This window comes from Takifugu flavidus, chromosome 22 (genome assembly GCF_003711565.1).
Source record: "Takifugu flavidus isolate HTHZ2018 chromosome 22, ASM371156v2, whole genome shotgun sequence".
Classification (NCBI taxonomy): Eukaryota; Metazoa; Chordata; class Actinopteri; order Tetraodontiformes; family Tetraodontidae; genus Takifugu; species Takifugu flavidus.
In genome coordinates, this window is record NC_079541.1 from 2274815 (window position 1) to 2292979 (window position 18165).

Sequence of the window (18165 nt, forward strand, 5' to 3'; positions counted from 1 at the left end):
GCAATCACGTGGGTCCGTCAAAACATTCATTGTTGGCCTGCGGCCAAGACGCGACCGTCTCGTCGATTCTGACGTTATAAGTTGCAGAACAGCGGATAAACTACAAAATAACACGCAGAACAGAAAGTTGACCGGGCGCATTCGAGGTAGTTTTGTACTCTGATTACAAAAAGTAATCCGAAGTTGGTCGTGTGCTTATTTTCTGCCTCTGTGCGCTTGTAAAGTTGCAGCTCCTGCGCTCTGCCGTGTGCTCCACTTCTCCTTCTGAGCCAGCAGAAGTAGGTCAAATATCTTGGCAGGGGCGGCCATTTCCTCCTTCCCGGCAAATGTGACACACATTCTCGTGTTGCCCTTGCATCACGTTTTGTTTTGGAACCCGGAGCTGCAGCAGAGTCACGTTGAGCTGCAACGTGACCGTTCGCACTCAAACACACTGCTTCATTTTCACTCCCCTAGAGCTTCGTTTGGTTTTTTTTTGTGGAAATACATGCACACTCGGGTCTGGAAAGCGAATTAAAAGGTGCATGCATGCTTTTAACTTTTTGCTCCTAGTTGCACTCTTACAAGGTCAAGTCACATGCATGTAAATATAGATTTAGTCACTATACTGGTTTTCAAGACACATATACAGTATAGGAATGTACTATATAGAATGTGTTCCATTTCTATATAGTATGCTGTACTGTGTGTATGCGCGTAAAGTGAATTAAATCTCTCTATCTATTGTACAGAGTGCATCTAATTGATAAATATGGTTAAACCAGTTTAATGAAATTAGCTTGAGAAAAGATTTTTTTAATTACACTTATTTCTTAGAGACTGCTCATTAGAATATAAATCAAATATAGCATTTAAATTGCGTCCTCCTTTTGGCCCATTTGCCTGTTTGCTTTTATGAAAATTCAGCATAATCTCACCTGTGACAGACAAAACACACTATTACTTTCGTTGCTCTTATGCCAGTGATTGTGTGATTATTGCCTCTCAGACATGGCTGTACTGATATTTGACCTGTTGCCTGACTCACCTCTGGCCCTGAAGTGTTGCACACACTCTATTTATACAGTGGCTGGACTTCTGCTCTGTGTGTGATGGTTTCATCTGACTGTTCACAGTTCCTGAGACACTGTGTTTTAATGACAGCGGCGCCGGTAGCAGAGATCAGAGCGGTCTGAGAGCCTCAGCTTAAAGAGGTAATTATCTCAACATTATGGAATCTTTCTTAGCGGGAAAAAACATGGTGGTCACCCGCAAGAGCTTCATACACATTTACAGTGTGCGAACAGAACAAAATTAGCCTTTCAGGTGTGCCGAGGTGTGTTTATTTTAACCGTATATACACCCTTAAGGGTAAATTGGAGAGGTATTGACTCTCTAAATCCCCAGGCAACTAAAAACCTCACACTCTACTGTTGGAAAATCATTGTTGGAGAAAGCTTGGTTAGTTTGGCTATAGCAGTCAGAGGGTACCTTCTAAAATCACAGTTGTATTTCTGCTAAATTCCATAGAAGATATTCCTCGTATTGTTGTTGCTACACATTTACAAAGCACAAGCACATTAAATTAAACCAGAACATTTCTTCACTCATGCTTAGCATACAGCTACATAAGCAGAAGTACATTCACAAGCTCCAAAGTAAAATTAATGTTATTTGTGGTCTCTAAACCCACAAAAAATACTTTTTTTAACCTATTGTATTCCATAACACAGAAAAAACAACTTAAGCCTTCACAGTTTCCATGTAGAGGTTCCCCAGATGGGATTAGCAATGCCCTGAATAAAAATTTAAGAAATTATTCCAGGTCTCTCCCATCGGAACACATAATAGTCAATTAGAGTTGTGACCCAGTTCCCTAATGCCCCACTAATCGGTGTGTTAATTGGGCTTCGCACACTGTTGAATTTGAGGGTCCGTCAACAGATAATGAGGCCTCAACAGCCTGATCCCTCACTGTTTTGTCAGCTCCCTGACCTCTATTTACAGTCACATTATTGTCCCATTCTTGTTGCCGACAGTGTGCTGTGTGTTTTGGTGTGCCCCCTCCCAACCCTCCTGGACTCCTAATCCTGGCCTGTATGTACAGTTTGTGTTGCAGTCATTAAGCCCATTATCCTCCCCCCCCCCCCCCCCCCCCCCCCCCCCCGCTCTCTGTTTTCGTGGAACACATTAGGAGCCTTGTAATACCAACAAACAGAGAGCGTCTTGTGATGGGAAAACTATTAACGCTGAAACGAGGTGCCGATTCACCAGAGGGGGGAACGGGAGATGCACCCGTGTCCTGGATCGACAGAGCAGGCGCAGAAAGTCATTTGCCTGGGAGTCATGTGCGTTTTTTGTTTTCGTAGCTGGGCGTGTTGTCCAGGTGACGCCGGCATCCACCCACAGCCACAAAAACATGCACATTGGATCAATTGGGAGCCTTAAATTCCCCGGAGGCGTCATGAGGGGCCGCTGCGTGTGACTACTGTGTGGTGGACTGGTGAACCCCCGCCTCTAGGGTGCATCCCTACCGCCCGCAACCCAGTGTGACTGGTCACATGGAGCGTGTGTGAGATAATTCCTCAATTTTACACCTCTTGGAGCGTCCCCCCAGGACCGAGCATGACACAGAACCCACAGTGTGAACCGATGCTCAGATGTTGGGGAAACCAACGGGATACAATCGGAACGTGCCAACGTTTGTCGCCGCGGGGCGACGAGGTCAGAAGGATGGTGGCGGTTTTTCGGATGCAGGAAGCCAATACTGAGAAAGAGCAGCATTTATCCGGCGGGGTCTCAATAGAGTGACTTAAATCAAAGCAGATTTCAAAGGAAGGGACAACGGGAAGCTGTAGAATCGCGCTGTGGGATGTGGCACAATGCAAATGTGTGAAATAAAGTCCTCATCCAGGCTAAATTTAGAGGTTTGCTGACTTATGTCCCCCCCCACCCCCCCATCCCGATGCAAACATGTGTACATGCAAACACTCACACGAGTCGATTGAGATCTGACTCAAAACAAACAGCATAGAACTTCGGCGAAGGACGCCTGCGGGCTAAAACAGTTCGACCTATAAAGGCATTACGGTAGATGCACGAATGTATCTGTTGATGCTAAACGTAAAAACCAACGTGGCTGGTGTCCAGCGAAAATATTGTCCTACAGGTGTCGACTGAGACCTCAAAAATCTTTGGATTCCCACAGAACTCCTCTATAAGTTCCAGGCTATGGAATGTTGAATCCAGATTTGGAATGAATCCGACACCATCTTGTAGCCAAAACCTGCAGGATTCACAGGGATTCACCATTTACGGTTCCGCGTAAACCTTCTCATCTTCTGAGGGTTCTTCTGACTGTACAGGACATATTATCTTATCCCAATTGTTGAAGTACTCCCAGAATCAGGACCCATCCCTCCCGGGAATGTGCACCAGAGCGTAACCACTTACTGAAATACAGCCTCACTGGTTCTATTTATACAGTTGGTTTCTTGGCTGTCCTCATTAAATTTTGACCTGCAAACCCTTAAAACCATCTGCGGGTCTGTGGGTCATCAACTATATTTAGAACTTTAGAGACGGGAGGAGATAAAGAGAGCGGAGAGCCCAAAAATAACGTGGTAAACATTAGAGCAGGAGGGGTGTTCGTGGGAGTGTCGGCCCAGCTGTAGAGACCTCAGGTGGGGTACACGGGGGAGGGTGCGGAGTTTCGGCGAGAGCGAAGCAGCTGGTTATTATCAGGGGTTGAGCAGGAGAGCTTCAATGTCAGGGTGAGCGGGTTTACGAAGAGATGTGCCCGAAGAAACCGCGGCTCGGCGTGTTTGTTTTGGGGCTGGTGGCGGGTTCCTCAGGCCCCCGCCGGGGTTAACTGACAGAACAGGGGCCGGGTTGAGCTGCCCAGGCTCCAGCAATATTGTTTTGGCAGTGTGTCTGTGGGCGTGACCAGGAGGTGGGACCAGGGGTGTGGCCAGGAGGTGGAGCCAGTGGTGGGGCCAGGGGTGGGGCCAGGAGGTGGGACCAGGGGTGTGGCCAGGAGGTGGGCGGGGTAAATGGATGTCTTCAGAGGAGCTTGCTTTGGCCTCGCTGTGGACACTTTGACACCAGTCCAACGTCCGGCGCGATCAAAATAAAAGCAAAAATGTAGATTCGCCGAAATCAAGCGTTGTTTTGACTTCAGCGGCAGCAAGACACAGGATCTGTCGTCTGTGGGTCCGGGGGGGCCGTTTCCCGCCACCTGTTTCTGCTCCACACAGCCGAGGTGAAAAGGTGGGGGAGCCTCAGCTGATGGTTTTCCTTTTTTTCCCTTGCTCCTTATCTACATCTGGAGAACAGCTGCTTCGCATCTGGCCCGCGTATGACCGAGCGGGACCAGATGTGTGCGTGAGAGCGGATGGGATTGGAAATGAATGAGGGAGCGGGCGATGGCACTAAAACTGGGGAGTTGGGGGGGGTCGATTTTTTTCTTTGTTGACAAAGAAATGTTGAATTTTTTTTTAATTTACAGAAACGTCTGCGGACCACAATTTATTAGTTGATTTTCGTCAAAAGATGGAGCGAAATAGAATTGATGGGTGTTACTGGCGTTGCCAGTCACCCTTTGCCTCCAGAAAAAAGTCTATGCCCAAATTAATGACTAAAAAATAATTAACAATAATTAATACATTATGAACAAAATACGCTGTAATGCATAATAAACAATGACATGTTTGTGCGTTGTTGTGCTGAGTCACGTCACGTGTGGTTATTGGGTCCGCGGGGTCGGAGGTCAGGTCAAGTGACAAACAGGTTATTTGTTGTTGTATACGCAATGAAAAGGACGTCCGAGCCCTGGGGGGGCAGGAATGAAAGAGAAGAAAAGAGTAGGAGAAGAAGAAGAAGTCACTATATCGAGGCACGTGACATGATGTTGCTTTTAAAATGCCGTTTTGTGTGAAGACGTTTCATTTGTTTTAGTGCCGTAGGTGTCAGCTTGGTTCAAATAAGGCAACGGTGGATTAGCATGCTAAATAATAATAATAAATAATAATAACCATAACAATCACAGCTACCTAGAAGGATAAATAAATAAAATTAGATCCCAAATCCGCTCATGTATTGGCTTCATTTTCTAAAATATGATTTAACACATCTTTCTGCTGACTGCACTGTGTGTGCGTGTGTGTTTGTGTATGTGTGAGTGTGTGTGTGTTTGTGTGTGAGCCTCCTGGGGCTGAAGCCTGGCATGTGTGTCACATGTTGAGTTCTCTGACACTAAATTTACTGTAAAAAAAACCTCCACGCTGCTTGAGGATGGGCGGATTGAAGAGCTGGGTTAGTTTTACAGTGCATTGATGCACAGTTTCCATTAATGTCTCTTATTCCAGTTGGATTGGGCCCAGCTGCATTCTGGGAAATAGAGTATTTGCGATCTGTAGCTGTGAGAGGAGCGGGAGGCCTACGTGGTGAGTTCAGATTCCTCCAGGCTATGATCTGGAACAGTGAGCCCCGCGCTGGCGTGGGCTGCCGGAGCCAAGGGAGTGCCCCAGTTTCCATGGCCCCGAATAATGTCTCATTTGTGCCCCTTCATTCCTCACTTTGAACAGTGCTTGTGTGCATGTTGTGCACGGTGGCTCTCAGAGGCAGCAAACATGAGTGTCCGCAAATGTGCTTGCACATGAAGAAGTGAGACAGGAAGTGCAGTGGGGCCCACTCTCCATCGGGGCCCCAAGAGTCGGCATAGAGAAACAGGTCACTGGAGTGTACCTTGTGTGTGTAAATATGTTAAATGTGCATCCAAGCCGTCCATCAAAGGGAATTTAATAGTTTTGTTTTTATTTAATAGAGTTGATACTGCTCGAATTATGTTTGTGTATTCATTTTTCATGATGGAACAGTTACCGTGTGTCGTATATATTTAGCATCTGACGTCAGCGGCGCATTTTTACGAGTTTTTTTTATATTGGGTGAATTTGGTTCAACGTGCACGGTTTATGATGTGTACACGTGAGCTCCAGGCCTTCAGTTTTAGGTCAGCGTTTACAATTCAAGACCAAAGTCCTTCACTGCAAAGTGTGTCAATAGTTCCGACAGTTCTGGGGCAGACTCCTGCGGGTCAGACCGCTGCGCCACCTGGTGTTTGATAAGTGGAACTGCCACGAAATGTCCCCCTTTAGCCAAATCCGCTCTGACCGCGACCTCTGCTGGCAGTGACACGCAACTGCAGCGGTTTTCCTCAATAATTATCTCCGCAAACATAAAGTTCATTTCATCTGGGATAAAAACGATATTCGTGGTGACCACAACGGCAGTTGAAAATAAATAAATATGTTTTTAAAACCTCTGTAACCTTTGAAATTTAGTTGTATTGTCAGCAAAGTTATGTGATGGAGCGTTAAACTATACTGAGTCTGGGGAAACAATCAGAACTCGCAATCTTTGGTTCCTGACCACAACTCATAACTGTTAGATAAATAATAACTTTTTCACAAATGTAGTTGATGATATTTAGGGATATATAAGAAGAGATTAGGAAACAGTGGATACAATATAATATAAAATGTAAGAAGAAGCCATTTTTGTCAATTTCATGTTATTCTGTATTACAACAATTCCATTTGTGGTTGGATAGATTTATATTTTAATCCTTTTTCTGACCTTTCTTTATGTTTCTGCTTTGTTTTATTTATTTTTTTCTCTTGCACCAGCCTGACTGTGACGCCTGCTGTGGATTTTCCTTCCAGTGACTCCAGCAGCCAGTTCAGTCAATAAAACCCTGCACGCGTGATCGATGACCCCGACCGGCCCAGCAACCGAGCTCGACGCGGCTGGAAGCGACTGTCGTCAGGCCGCCGTGTTTGCTCCGCCTTCCTGAACGCGCCTCTGTGCATCTCCAGGCTTTCTCACATTCCAACGGAGCGTGTTGGGACAGAGCTGCTCTCACCTGAAACCAGAAAATAATGATCAGATGGAGCCTGAATTCATCCGTGCAGCAGAGGAATGTCAGGTTTCTGCCTCTGCTGTCCAAAATGAGCTCTGGGATGCAGACGGGTGGCAGAATTACGGTGGTTTTCGTGTACATTCCGCCATCAGGGTTCAATTATTTGATCTCTGGATTAATTGCGCGCCTCGTGTCATTTTAATCCCCATTGTTTTGCATGCGTCCATCCTAATTCTTTGTGCACATTAGACGATATGGATTATTTGCTGGTGCAGAGAGGAGCTGTGTGACGTCACAATCAGAAACCAGCGAGCGGAGGGAGCGAAGGCATGAATAAATGTGTGAATGCATGCTTGGAACTGCACTAGATTAGAGTCAGATATGAGGAATTAAGGTTAAGTGTCAACAGAAAATGGGCCTTATAATAGTTTGTCACTCTCTCTCTCCCTCGCTCACTTTTTATCTCTGTCTCTCTCTCTCTCTCTCTTTCTCTCTGTCTCTCTCTCTCTCCCTCACACACATTGTCACTGTGTGTCGATGAACCAGTCGTGGCAGTGACATGTGGAATTTTTCATTCCCTCGCCCGGGGGCACCACGCTGCCCGTGCCTGTGTAACCTGCTGTTTGTTCCACTCCTGTCTCCACTGGCTCACACACACAAACACACTCTCGTCCGCCCCCCCCCCTCTCTCTCTCTCCCTCTCTGGTGTTATTGTGAGTCAGGCGGTGGGGAGCTGCGGTCTGTTGTCTGTTGTCCAGCCGGCTGTATGGGGCAGCGTCACTGACTCATCTCGTCTCCATGGCCTGTCGTCCCCACGGCTCTGGCTCCTACACCGTGGTCATCATCCCACTCAGGACCAGCCTCCGCAGCCTGGACGCACTCCGCTTCTACCTACAGGTGAGAGGAGAGTGTGTGTGTGTGTGTGTGTGCATTCTACCCTGTCTGTTAGAAACACTCTCGGTTAAAAGTTCATCAGGTTGACTCAGAGATGAGGATTTTAGCTGTCCGTCCAGACTGATGTCACAGGAGTTTTATTAGACGTCTTTACATCCTCATTTATGCACAAATAATGGGTTCGTGAATGTGTGATGATGGTGCCGTTTATGTGGTTTTCTGTTATTTCATATCAAACATAATTTAAGGAGAGTGCAGATTCAGGTGGTGGCCACAGGTACCGCCGGCCCGCGTGGATCGTTTCTGTCCCGAGGCCTCATCATTCTCCCAGTTTCGTGTTTTCTGGACGCCATCGGAGGAACACGGGCGCGTTCGTCGCCTTCACGAATCACCGCAAAGTCGTGTTTGCTTGAACGAGTCGGGCAAGTTATACTGGGTGTTTTTATAGGAGCGGTTGAGCATCGGCGTTCAGTCGGGGAGAAACAAAAGCTATGGCGTGCTGAGGAGAGAAAAGCGGATCAAGGATGAACCATAAACCAGGTCTGGAAGCGCGTTCATAAACTTAAGGGACCATTAAAGACGCATCAATAACAGCGCTGAAGGTTAAATCCGACCTGGACTTCCAAATCCCTACAACAGAACGGCACCGGGAAAGGTCACTGGAGAGGTCATCATGAGGTCACAGCTCTCCTTATTATTGTGTTTATATGTAAGTCTGATTTTTGATGACAATGCAAACAAAATAGGGCAGAAACCTGTCAAAATGCCCCTCACTGAGGCCTCCAGTGAGTCAACAGCAGGAGGCAAAATTCCAAAAAAAGTACTTTACATTATTACAGTGATAAACATGCTATAAAATGAGAGGAGCTCCTGGTTGGACCCTCTGATCTGCAGCTGGAGTATCCACCGTCGCCCCTGCGACACATTCCGACCCTCCCAGTTTCCTGTCGGGTTAAATAAAACCATTTTTCCAGTGACGTTTAACCTACATCTGAAATCCTTTATTAAATGAGTGATCGGATGCTAATAGCGCCCCCACTGTCCTCCCCGTGGTGTCCCCGCTCCAGCTTAAAGTTCCTGATTATGACTTTAGCTCATGATGAGTCCAGCTCAGGTGCATTAAAACAGCGTGGGACAAAAGGACCCCCTGTTGCTTTGTAACCTGGCCCAGCACAGATAAACAAAAGCCACAGGGGGCCTCTGGAAGACAACAGGCAGTGCGGAGCCAATCACATGTCGGCCATCACGTATGGTCATCCACACGCTCCCAACCACGGGTACATCCCTTTTTGGTGTTTTGAGGGCTTATTCGTTACCCTGAGATGTTTCCCTCCACAGGTGAAGCGTCTGAAGGATCTGGAAAAAGAGAAGGATCTACTCTTCTGTGGCCTGGAGATCATGGAGAAGGCTCGGCTGTGGTACCTCCAGAGTTTGGAGGGGAACAGGGCGAGGAGGAACTTCATCCTGGAGGCCAAGAGGGAGCTCGGCTGCAGCCAGGTAGCGACGCTACAGGTATGAAGCTGATGTTTCATTGAGCTGCTCCGGCCGTGACACCCACGTGAACTCCTCTTCTGAGGCTGCAATTACGCAAACACCTCTGTAACGATCAAGGATGGCGAGCAGTAAACATGAGCTCGGGGATACCGTGAAAGACTAAAGTGCTGCGTGTCTGCGTCTGTGCAGGCTCAATCATGCCTGCTCAGGTCTCTTTTCCAGCGGGTAAACGACTCCTTGGGCTCTGTGATGAGTGAGCCCAACATCTCCCACAGCAGCGCCCCGTCTCTGCCCGAGACTTTGGTGGATGGCGCCCTCCGGTGGCACAATGCGGTACTGACGCAGGTACAGACTGGTCGCATTTATATCCTCCCACACTTCATTAAATGTAAATTTAAAGAAATACAAAGGCATGAAAGCATCAAATTAGTTCAGAAACGTTTAACACCACCAATGGATCCATACTTGATCGATCAGCATGCTTCTTTTTCCCCTCATCTGACAGGAAGTGAGTGTAAAAAATCAGAAGATCTCCACATTAGAGCTGGAAAAGGATGCTCTTCTTGAACAGCTTGATGACCTGCAGGTCCAATGAGCACCTGCACACACATTTACATGTCTGCAGACACATGAGCCGCTTTGTTTTAATAAGTGGGACGTGCTCTTGTAGCATTTGTTAATATGTATTTAATTTGATAAAGAGATTTTTTTCCCTGAACACTGCAGTGTTTGTCTCTGTGTGATCCCACCACCCTGACCCGATGTCGGCCCTAAAAACAGTGATCCAGATGTAGCAGCAGACAGCACAGGATGCCACAAACTAGAAATTACAAGAACAGAAGCCATATAAATAAATGAAACCACTTGATGGACCTGTGTGCGAACAGTGGAGATTTCAAAATAAAAGCATCGAGTGTGCCAAAACAATATAGATTAATGGCAAAGAGTCCATATTCAATAACTCAAACAGTAACTGTTAATTTACTTATGCTGCCTGAAGCCTAAATCCCACATTCTTTGTGGGCAAGCTAAAATCCTTAAATGGGAATTATTTTCCTCAGCGCTGCTCCTTCACCTGATCTAATTTGAGATCTCCCGGTCAGTCTCGGCACGAAAGAGCCTTGGAGTGTTTTGCTGTTGCGTGTGGGAGATAATCCTGTTTCAGTCTGTGCTCTGTTACCTTCCGTTGTTCCGTTTCCGCCTCTGAATGCGGGCCCCCCCCCGTCCCAACACGCCTCCCCTGGTGGTCCCGCACCGATTCCCATCTGATATTTCACCCGACAACATTTATCTGCCCGAGTCATCGCGCACACTTGCGGGAATTCTCGCCTCCAGCAGCACAAATCTGCGACCTGGAGCCAAACTCGAGCTTCTCTTTGACCTCTGACCTCATGAACTCCTGAAGGGTTCCATAGTTCACTGTTATGATCATGAAAAGGGGGCATTTTTAATTGAAAGGAGCCCCAAAGGTGGAGGGTTTGTCCCCCGAAACCAGCGTGGGGATGAGATTAGAGCGGAGAGGGAGCGGCAACTCCACGGTCTCCGTCTGCAGGGTCTCACTGAACCATCAAACAGGCCGCGAGCGTTTGGTTAATTATCGGTTCAGATTCTCCTGCTGCACTGGGGGGGAAAAAGCCTTTTATTGTTCCTTTCATGCATCCATGGCTGTCAATGCTGCTCTCACCTACCAGCATGCTTCTCCTGAGCAGCTCTCCTCTGATCCCCCCCCACCCTCACCCCCCTTTTACTTGTATACAATGTCACGTTTGCCCCCCCCCTCCCGATTTGCGTGTTGCTGGTACTCCAGATATTGTAAAAGCTCTTTCCGTGCAGGCCAGCGGAGGTGGGAAGCGTAAACAGAGCAGGAGGGTGCCGGTAGCTCTGAGGGCTCCCTGATAAACACAGATAAACACAGATAAACACAGATAAACGAGTGGGACATAAAAGCTACAGATTTGGCCCCTTTAATATTGTCATATGCTAATTTAATTGCAGACAATCTTTATTATCCGGCCTCTGGTACAGTCAAAACTGTCTCCAGGTGCTTCACAGAAACACAGACTCTGAACCCCCCCAAACAAGCAACAGTGGTCAGGAAAAACCTGCCTTTTAACAGGAGAAAACCTTGAGCAGGACCCTCTTGGTGGGTAAAGGACAGAAAGGGGAGAGAAACAATCACTATAGCTGCAGATTTACCGTAGCCTATGTTTTCCTGTTGATTCATGGGTGAATGTGGAGAGGAGGCACAATCACAGGGTAAATACGACGACAAATAAAAAAGAGAAACTTGTTAAAATGGCTGTTCCGTTTCACTGGCGTCTGTCATGAGCAGCACAGAACCTGTAAACAGGCGCGACGGCGGCCACCTCGCTTCCTTAGCCGACCGTGTTCACCACTGTCCTCCAGCTGGGTCTGTCCTGGACAAGGGTTGACCCGGAGTTGCTGACTCTGCACCTTTTTCATAAGGTAACAGCGATCTCATCAAATCAAAGGACTTGACTTGCATATTTAATCCAAATTTCTATTGACTAATGATCTCAGACAGAACCAAAATCTACATATGAGTCACAATTACGACAGACTTGATCGGTAATTAAAGATGAAATCCTAATTGTGACCATTAACTGTGGATTATTTGGTCCAAAATCATTCATTAACCTTTGCTGGTGACCATCACAGAGGGCGCAGGTTGTGTAAGTCGCCACGTTCTGCTTCTATAATCGGGGTAGGAGACAGAGAACGGTGGTGAGAGTCAGTAAACTTCCCCGCTGTCGCTCAGTCCAGTCTTGGATTCTCCGTCGCTGCTCCACTCTGACCCCCGAGGCGCACGACGCGCGTCTCCTTTACGCACGTCTCCAAAAGGCGTCTCCATCCCGGAGACGCTCAAGTCCAGCAGGTTCTGCAGGTGCTTGATGTACTCGATAGCCGCCCGCAGAGTCTCGACCTTGCTGAGTCGCTTGTCCTCCAGCTCCTGCGGGAGATGCTCCCTGAGACGCGCGTAACCTTCGTTGACGCAGCGCACCCGCTGGCGCTCCCTCTCGTTTCTCTTCCGGATGAAAGCAGGCTCGAAGGAGTAGTCGCACACACCGAGACCTCCGTGAAAGTTAAAACAGGAGAATCGCCCGTACTGGAAGGCTTGACCCCGCACGGGGTCGAGGTAAGGGTCCAAGTGGAAGGGCAGTCCAAGGCGAAGCGCGTCTCGGTATGTCCCACTGTTGTCCATGAAGACATATGCAATGTGATCCATCAACGCTTTTAGATGCAAAATGAAAAATCCTCAACTAAAAAGCTCTTATGTTGCGACAGATTTTACTTAAGTCACCTGTCAGAGTCAAATGGGTTTCCAGTTCAATCTCGCCACCGAGTGAGTGGATATTCTGATTGCGCTCCTTTATAATCGGGTCAAGCCCCTGACACGAGTGTCGGGTTTGAGAGACTCTCGACTGGGTGGGGGTGCTCCAGGAAAGGCAAGTGCAGTCAAAGCATTTTTCATCAAGATAAAACTGTTGACATAACATCTTCTTCCTTCCGTCGACACCTGATGGAAACCACACCTTTCTGCGGATGATTATAGAATCGACTCTTGATGTTGATACATTTCTGTGTCGTGAGTAGACCTTCTTTATACCAGATCTTTAAGAAAAGCAAAAAATAAGGCGGATAGATTAAAAAAAAAAGTGACAAACACTCAACTTGTTTTTGTCGTTTGTAAGTAGTCAAGTTTGGTGGGATTTATTTGGATAAAGTGGACTGACTAAGATATAGGATGTATCTATCTGGGATGAATATAAAACCCATATTTTATCACCTTAAGTCTTTTAATACTGACTTTTTTTCGGTTGATGGGCAAAGTCAGGTCATACCTGAAGGCGACTAATAATTTAATAAGATTATTTCACCTACAATAGCTTGAGCCATTCGTTGTATTATTTTTATTCAGATTTTAATATTTATTTTTTATGTTCTTCATATTTTAATATTTTTAACAAGCGTTTTTCTCCGTGCGCTTAAAACGACGCGACTGCGCATGCGCACCCCAGGCCCTTCGCTGTCATGGCCCCTTTCAGGGAGGCACTGTGTGGGTATGGTTTCATTTTCAACATATTTGCTTTTCTCCAGATTGTTATTGTTGATGCAGCAGATGGAACAGTAACACCGTCGTTTGGTTGTGCTGTGTTGGGGACGAAACGCCCCAAATATCTTTGTTTAGGCGATGTTCACAAGCGCAAGTTAGCAATGCTAACGTTAGCATCCCAACAAAACAGGCTGGTGTCTCTCCTCGTAGTTGTAAACATAGAAATAATAATGGGATTACTTCCAGCTTTCGTTATTAAAAACCCGCGTTATGATCATGTACCAAACGTTTCGTTGGATTGTTTCTCACAGCGAGTATTTTATTCCACAGGGACAGAGATGTAAACCTAACACTGATGGATATTTGTTGTTGAATTCAGGTAAGCTAATTTTATCATATGCTACATATGCGAATCACCTGTGTGTTAGCATTAGCCCTTTCACCTGACGGCTCCCTTAGTTTGACTTATGAAAGGCAACACGTAATGATCTCATTTTTGATAACCTGAATGGAACCAAAGCATTAAACACTGGAATAATATTGCTTTGTTACTTATTCTTAGGTCCACTTTGATGCTTCTTCTCCACCATGAATGACATTAATTTAAGTCCTGTGGGTATGGACCAGCTCACCGTGCCCTCAGTGAGTGCCAGTCACCTGGGTCTGCCCGCCTCGCCCACACACAACCCAATCCCCACGCCAGGTCTGAAACCCTTCTGTACCTGTTGACTTTAATTTAACACCCAGTGCTAAACCCAGTGCGTCCATGACTCCTTGCTCTTCAGGTATGCCAGTGGCCATCCCCAGTTTGGGTCCTTCCCTTGGTTCCCTGCCTTCTGCCCTCTCTTTGATGCTCCCAATGGCTCCACTGAGTGACAGAGGTGTGATGTGCGGTCTGCCGGACAGGAATTACTCCTTGCCTCCACCTCCCTACCCCCATCTGGAGAGCAGTTACTTCAGACACATACTGCCAGGTGGGCCATTGTTTCTGTGTTCCAGATAACTCTACTCTTTATGCATTTAAATAAGCTTTATATGAAGCACCTGTGTAGGGATTTGTAATAAAGTTTCCCCTTTTGTTTCCTGCTGAAGGCATCCTGTCATATCTAGCAGACCGTCCACCTCCTCAGTACATCCACCCCAGCAGTCTAAACATGGATGGGACCTTGTCTGTGGCCAGCAACAACCCCACAGGTATGGACCCTTATAGTGGGCCCGGCGGCCCATTAGAACAGGGTCTGGTACCTATGGATTCCCGGCAGGTCAGCGGCCAGGGGGAACTCCATCAGACTGGTGGTCATGAACTGGATTCAACAGGGCTGACCATGGAGTCACGTGTCAGCAGCCCCATGTCCCCGAACCGGATGGGGGAAGAGCTGGCCACTATGGAGGGCGTTGGGGTGGTGGCGGAGTCCGACACCCAGCAGCAGCTCGGAGGGGGAAGACAACCTCAGCCACACGAGGGCCTGGCTGGGGTCGACTCATCCGCTGGCGTTATGCCGCTCCACGGTCCCTCCGTCCTTGAACTACCGGTGGTGATGGAGCCCGATCACATGGGGAGCCGGGTGGGGGGTGCTGGCGGGGGAGGAGGAGGGGCGGGGGGACTTGGCGAGCAGCTTCACTCCAACGGGGAGCTGAATTCGGGCGTGGTTAGCGTGGTGCTCACCGGCTCCATGGCCAACCAGGGCCAGCTGGAGCCCGTGTCACTTCATGGACACACCGGAATTGGACTGGACGCGGTAAACGTGTCTCCCATCACTGCAGAGGTGTCGCTGGGGCCAGAAAACAACCTGGTGCTGGTGAATTCCACACTGCAGCTGGAGGATTCTCCTTCTGACAAAGAGAACATGGTCACTGCTTACACCATCTGTAAGTATATATTCATCACGAGACGCACGGTTGGATTTAAACGTTTTATACACGCCGTATATAGTTAGAGGCCGTAAATTGACTCACTTTTTACTGTCACCGTTTGCAGGGTGCACGCTATGTGAGCGCTCATATACCTCAGACTGCCCCGAGCACGGTCCAGTCACGTTTATCCCCGACACCCCGATCCAAAGCCGAGCTCGCCTCTCTCTGCCACGGCCGCTCTGTCTGCGCATCTCAGTAGCTAACGAACCTCTTGGTAAGATGATCGACCACCATGAACACGCCCTTATCCATATCTGTGTGGCAAACTTAGCGGTGCTCGGTGTGCAGGAAGCATCTGGAGCCTTTACGACCCTTTACATTAATTGAAACTGCTGACAGGGTGTAATTATGCCCCCCCCCACACACACACAGGAGTTTTTGCCCGGGACATCATCCCTCAGAGGACATGCTTTGGACCAATGGTGGGACAGCACTGTAGTAACGTGGACCTCTCCGATTGGCCAGAGAAGGACACCCCGCAGATATGGAAGGTTGGTAAAGTCTCTTTGGTCTTATTATTGGCTGTCACTGTCAGGAGGGGAGGGGGGACTTTTATAAGCAGGTAGAACCGTTTGTTTCTTTAAGGTGTACCACAACAACGTGCTGGAATTCTCCATTGTGACGACAGATGAGAACGAGTGCAACTGGATGATGTTTGTCCGCAAAGCAAGGTGTGATTCCTGCACAAAGGTCACATCCTGCAGTTGAGTTATGAGAGTTATTCATTTCTTGTACTTCAACTTTTAAGGACCCACGAGGAGCAAAACCTGGTGGCCTACCCGGCCAACGGGAAGCTGTTCTTCTGTACCACGACAGAGATCCACCCGGATCAAGAGCTGCTCTTCTATTACAGCAGGGACTATTGCAGGCTGCTGGGTAAGCCAAATAACATGAGACATTGTCATCACACTCTTTAATAAAAGCTCCAAATTCAGCAACCATGTCATCAGGAACCATGTCATCTGATGTCAGTTCAAATTCAAGATGACAAGCTAACAGGGTGCAATCATCCCAACACTTCACTGGAGCCGACTTCCTTCAAATAAAGTGGAAGATTTCTGAATCTTACAGGTCTATTTACTAGTTGCACCAACCAATATCCACCACTAGGTCGAGTCATTGAGCCACATAGGGCAGCACACGACCATGTTAATGCAAACTATTACATGACAACAGTGTGTAAAATAGAATAATCTGTCTACTTCTCTGTCTACACAGGTGTTCCACAGGTGCCTGAAGGTCAGCTATGTCAGTGTGGCAAAGAGTGCTCCTCTTTCTCCGACCTCAAGTCTCATATTAGCAGCGTCAACAGCAACCACGGCCACAACCAGCCTCCGCACAGCCACAGCCCACCACAGCAGGACCACGTTCAGCAGCAGCAACCACAGCAACAGCCTGAGCCACAGCAGCAGCAACAGAGCCACCACGAAGAGAAACTGGCGAACGGCGCCTCGAGCTCCTCCTCTTCCCCGTGGCCCTGCCACGCCCATGCGGGACAGACAAACGGTGACAACAGCAGGGGGAGCGCGGATGGAAACTCTAACAGGGTCAGCGTCCGGGGGAAAGGTCATGGTCACGTGCGTGAGAAGAAGTATAAATGCAGCATGTGTTCCCGGGCGTTCATCACGATCACTAAGCTCAATGTGCACTTCATGGGGCACGTGGGGATGAAGCCTCACAAGTGTGAGTACTGCAGTAAGGCCTTCAGTGATCCCAGCAACCTCAGGATGCACCTCAAGATTCACACGGGTATCCGACTGTCTACGATAATCTTCGCTTCATCGCAATTTTCAACTCCTCAAATCATTTTTTCCCCTTGTCTTTATAGGCCAGAAGAACTACAAATGCTCAATCTGCGATAAGTTGTTCACCCAGAAGTCTCATGTGGCGTCGCACATGCTCATCCACACCGGTGCTGAGAAGCTCAAGTGTGACCTCTGCGATCGGGCCTTCATCAGGAAACATGACCTGAAACAACACATGTTCTCTCACACGCAGTGCGTTTCCAGCATCAGCCAACACTTTTTTGTTACTGTCATCCGACTCTTTAAAAGCCATTCGTATTAATTCCAGCCATGTTCTTCTTCTTGCTTTTCAGTGAACGCCGGATACAGTGTCCAAAGTGCAACAAACACTTCCTCAAGACCAACCACCTGAAGAAGCACATGAACTCTCACGAGGGCCGCAGAGACTTTGTCTGCGAGAAATGCCACAAAGCGTTTCTCACCAAATACCACCTCACCCGTCACCTCAAAATCTGCAAAGGGCCAAAGGTGGAGAGGACATCCAGGAAGGAGCAGGACGAAGAGGACGAAGAAGAGGAGGACGACGGGAGGCGCAGAATGAAAGGAGGGGACAGACACATTGACAGCAGTGAGGACTGCGGTTTGGATGTTGGCGGCTATAACTCTGAGAAGTCTTTGTCGCCCTCTCATTGACAACACTGTGCCTCTCCAAAAGCCTGTTATTTATTTCAACTCTGACATTACCTCTATAATTGTTATCGCAAAATATTCCATTATTTAATTTTCTCAACTGTTGTTTTCTCCTAAAATGCTGCTATAAGGATCTTCATAACACTATCAGATTGTGACCATCTGTCTTATACTAAGCTACAATTGTCTACATTAAACTCAGGCCTGTATGATTTTTGGTTGATGGAATTTATAAGTTGTTTATCATTTGTAGTTAATCCCTTTTTGTACTTACTAACTAGGAAAGAAGGACTGATATTTACATCCGGTGCCATGCATTTTAACACAATAGGTAATTCTATGTTTATTCTGCCTCAACTGCAAAACAATGTGATATCCTCCCGAATGGTTTTTTACTGTTAAACTGTTAAATGTTTTAATAAACAGTCCACCGTTATTAAGCTGTGATCGGTTTA

General features: G+C 47.5%; 3 protein-coding genes across 9 annotated transcripts; 2 read left to right on the forward strand and 1 right to left on the reverse strand.

Moving 5' to 3' along the window:
- The first annotated feature begins 70 nt into the window (after positions 1-70).
- Positions 71-10004, forward strand: sapcd1 (suppressor APC domain containing 1). Of its 5 annotated transcripts, none has more exons than XM_057021796.1 (7): positions 71-146; positions 225-520; positions 1067-1193; positions 6666-7795; positions 9131-9304; positions 9476-9631; positions 9792-10004. In XM_057021796.1, exons 4-7 carry the CDS (start codon positions 7697-7699, stop codon positions 9879-9881), a joined length of 519 nt encoding a protein of 172 aa, XP_056877776.1. In that variant the 5' UTR covers positions 71-146; positions 225-520; positions 1067-1193; positions 6666-7696; the 3' UTR covers positions 9882-10004. The 5 variants fall into 5 exon arrangements, with proteins under 5 accessions (XP_056877776.1, XP_056877780.1, XP_056877777.1 ...); XM_057021800.1 differs by having other exon boundaries at positions 6702-7795; XM_057021797.1 differs by having other exon boundaries at positions 1116-1193.
- Positions 10005-11094: 1090 nt separating this feature from the next.
- Positions 11095-12734, reverse strand: LOC130518887 (achaete-scute homolog 4). The gene has a single exon (XM_057021802.1). It carries the CDS (start codon positions 12531-12533, stop codon positions 12039-12041), a length of 495 nt encoding a protein of 164 aa, XP_056877782.1. The 5' UTR covers positions 12534-12734; the 3' UTR covers positions 11095-12038.
- A 533-nt stretch (positions 12735-13267) lies between these two features.
- prdm4 (PR domain containing 4) lies at positions 13268-18146 on the forward strand. Of its 3 annotated transcripts, none has more exons than XM_057021770.1 (12): positions 13268-13368; positions 13692-13740; positions 13924-14064; positions 14147-14335; positions 14454-15230; positions 15340-15489; positions 15648-15766; positions 15861-15946; positions 16024-16151; positions 16494-17024; positions 17104-17272; positions 17374-18146. In XM_057021770.1, the coding sequence occupies exons 3-12, from the start codon at positions 13950-13952 to the stop codon at positions 17711-17713; spliced, it is 2604 nt and encodes an 867-aa protein (XP_056877750.1). In that variant the 5' UTR covers positions 13268-13368; positions 13692-13740; positions 13924-13949; the 3' UTR covers positions 17714-18146. The 3 variants fall into 3 exon arrangements, with proteins under 3 accessions (XP_056877750.1, XP_056877751.1, XP_056877752.1); XM_057021771.1 differs by having other exon boundaries at positions 13318-13364; XM_057021772.1 differs by lacking the exon at positions 13692-13740 and having other exon boundaries at positions 13350-13368.
- The last annotated feature ends 19 nt before the right edge of the window (positions 18147-18165 follow it).

Excerpts from the sequence above, each read along its gene's own strand:
- sapcd1 (XM_057021796.1), top strand. The coding sequence starts at position 7,697 with ATGGCCTGTCGTCCCCACGGCTCTGGCTCCTACACCGTGGTCATCATC. Across the intron at positions 7,796-9,130 it reads CACTCCGCTTCTACCTACAG|GTGAAGCGTCTGAAGGATCT; the intron begins GTGAGAGGAGAG and ends TTCCCTCCACAG. Across the intron at positions 9,305-9,475 it reads GCCAGGTAGCGACGCTACAG|GCTCAATCATGCCTGCTCAG; the intron begins GTATGAAGCTGA and ends GCGTCTGTGCAG.
- LOC130518887 (XM_057021802.1), bottom strand. The coding sequence starts at position 12,533 with ATGGATCACATTGCATATGTCTTCATGGACAACAGTGGGACATACCGA.
- prdm4 (XM_057021770.1), top strand. The coding sequence starts at position 13,950 with ATGAATGACATTAATTTAAGTCCTGTGGGTATGGACCAGCTCACCGTG. Across the intron at positions 15,490-15,647 it reads AGTAGCTAACGAACCTCTTG|GAGTTTTTGCCCGGGACATC; the intron begins GTAAGATGATCG and ends ACACACACACAG. Across the intron at positions 16,152-16,493 it reads GGACTATTGCAGGCTGCTGG|GTGTTCCACAGGTGCCTGAA; the intron begins GTAAGCCAAATA and ends CTGTCTACACAG.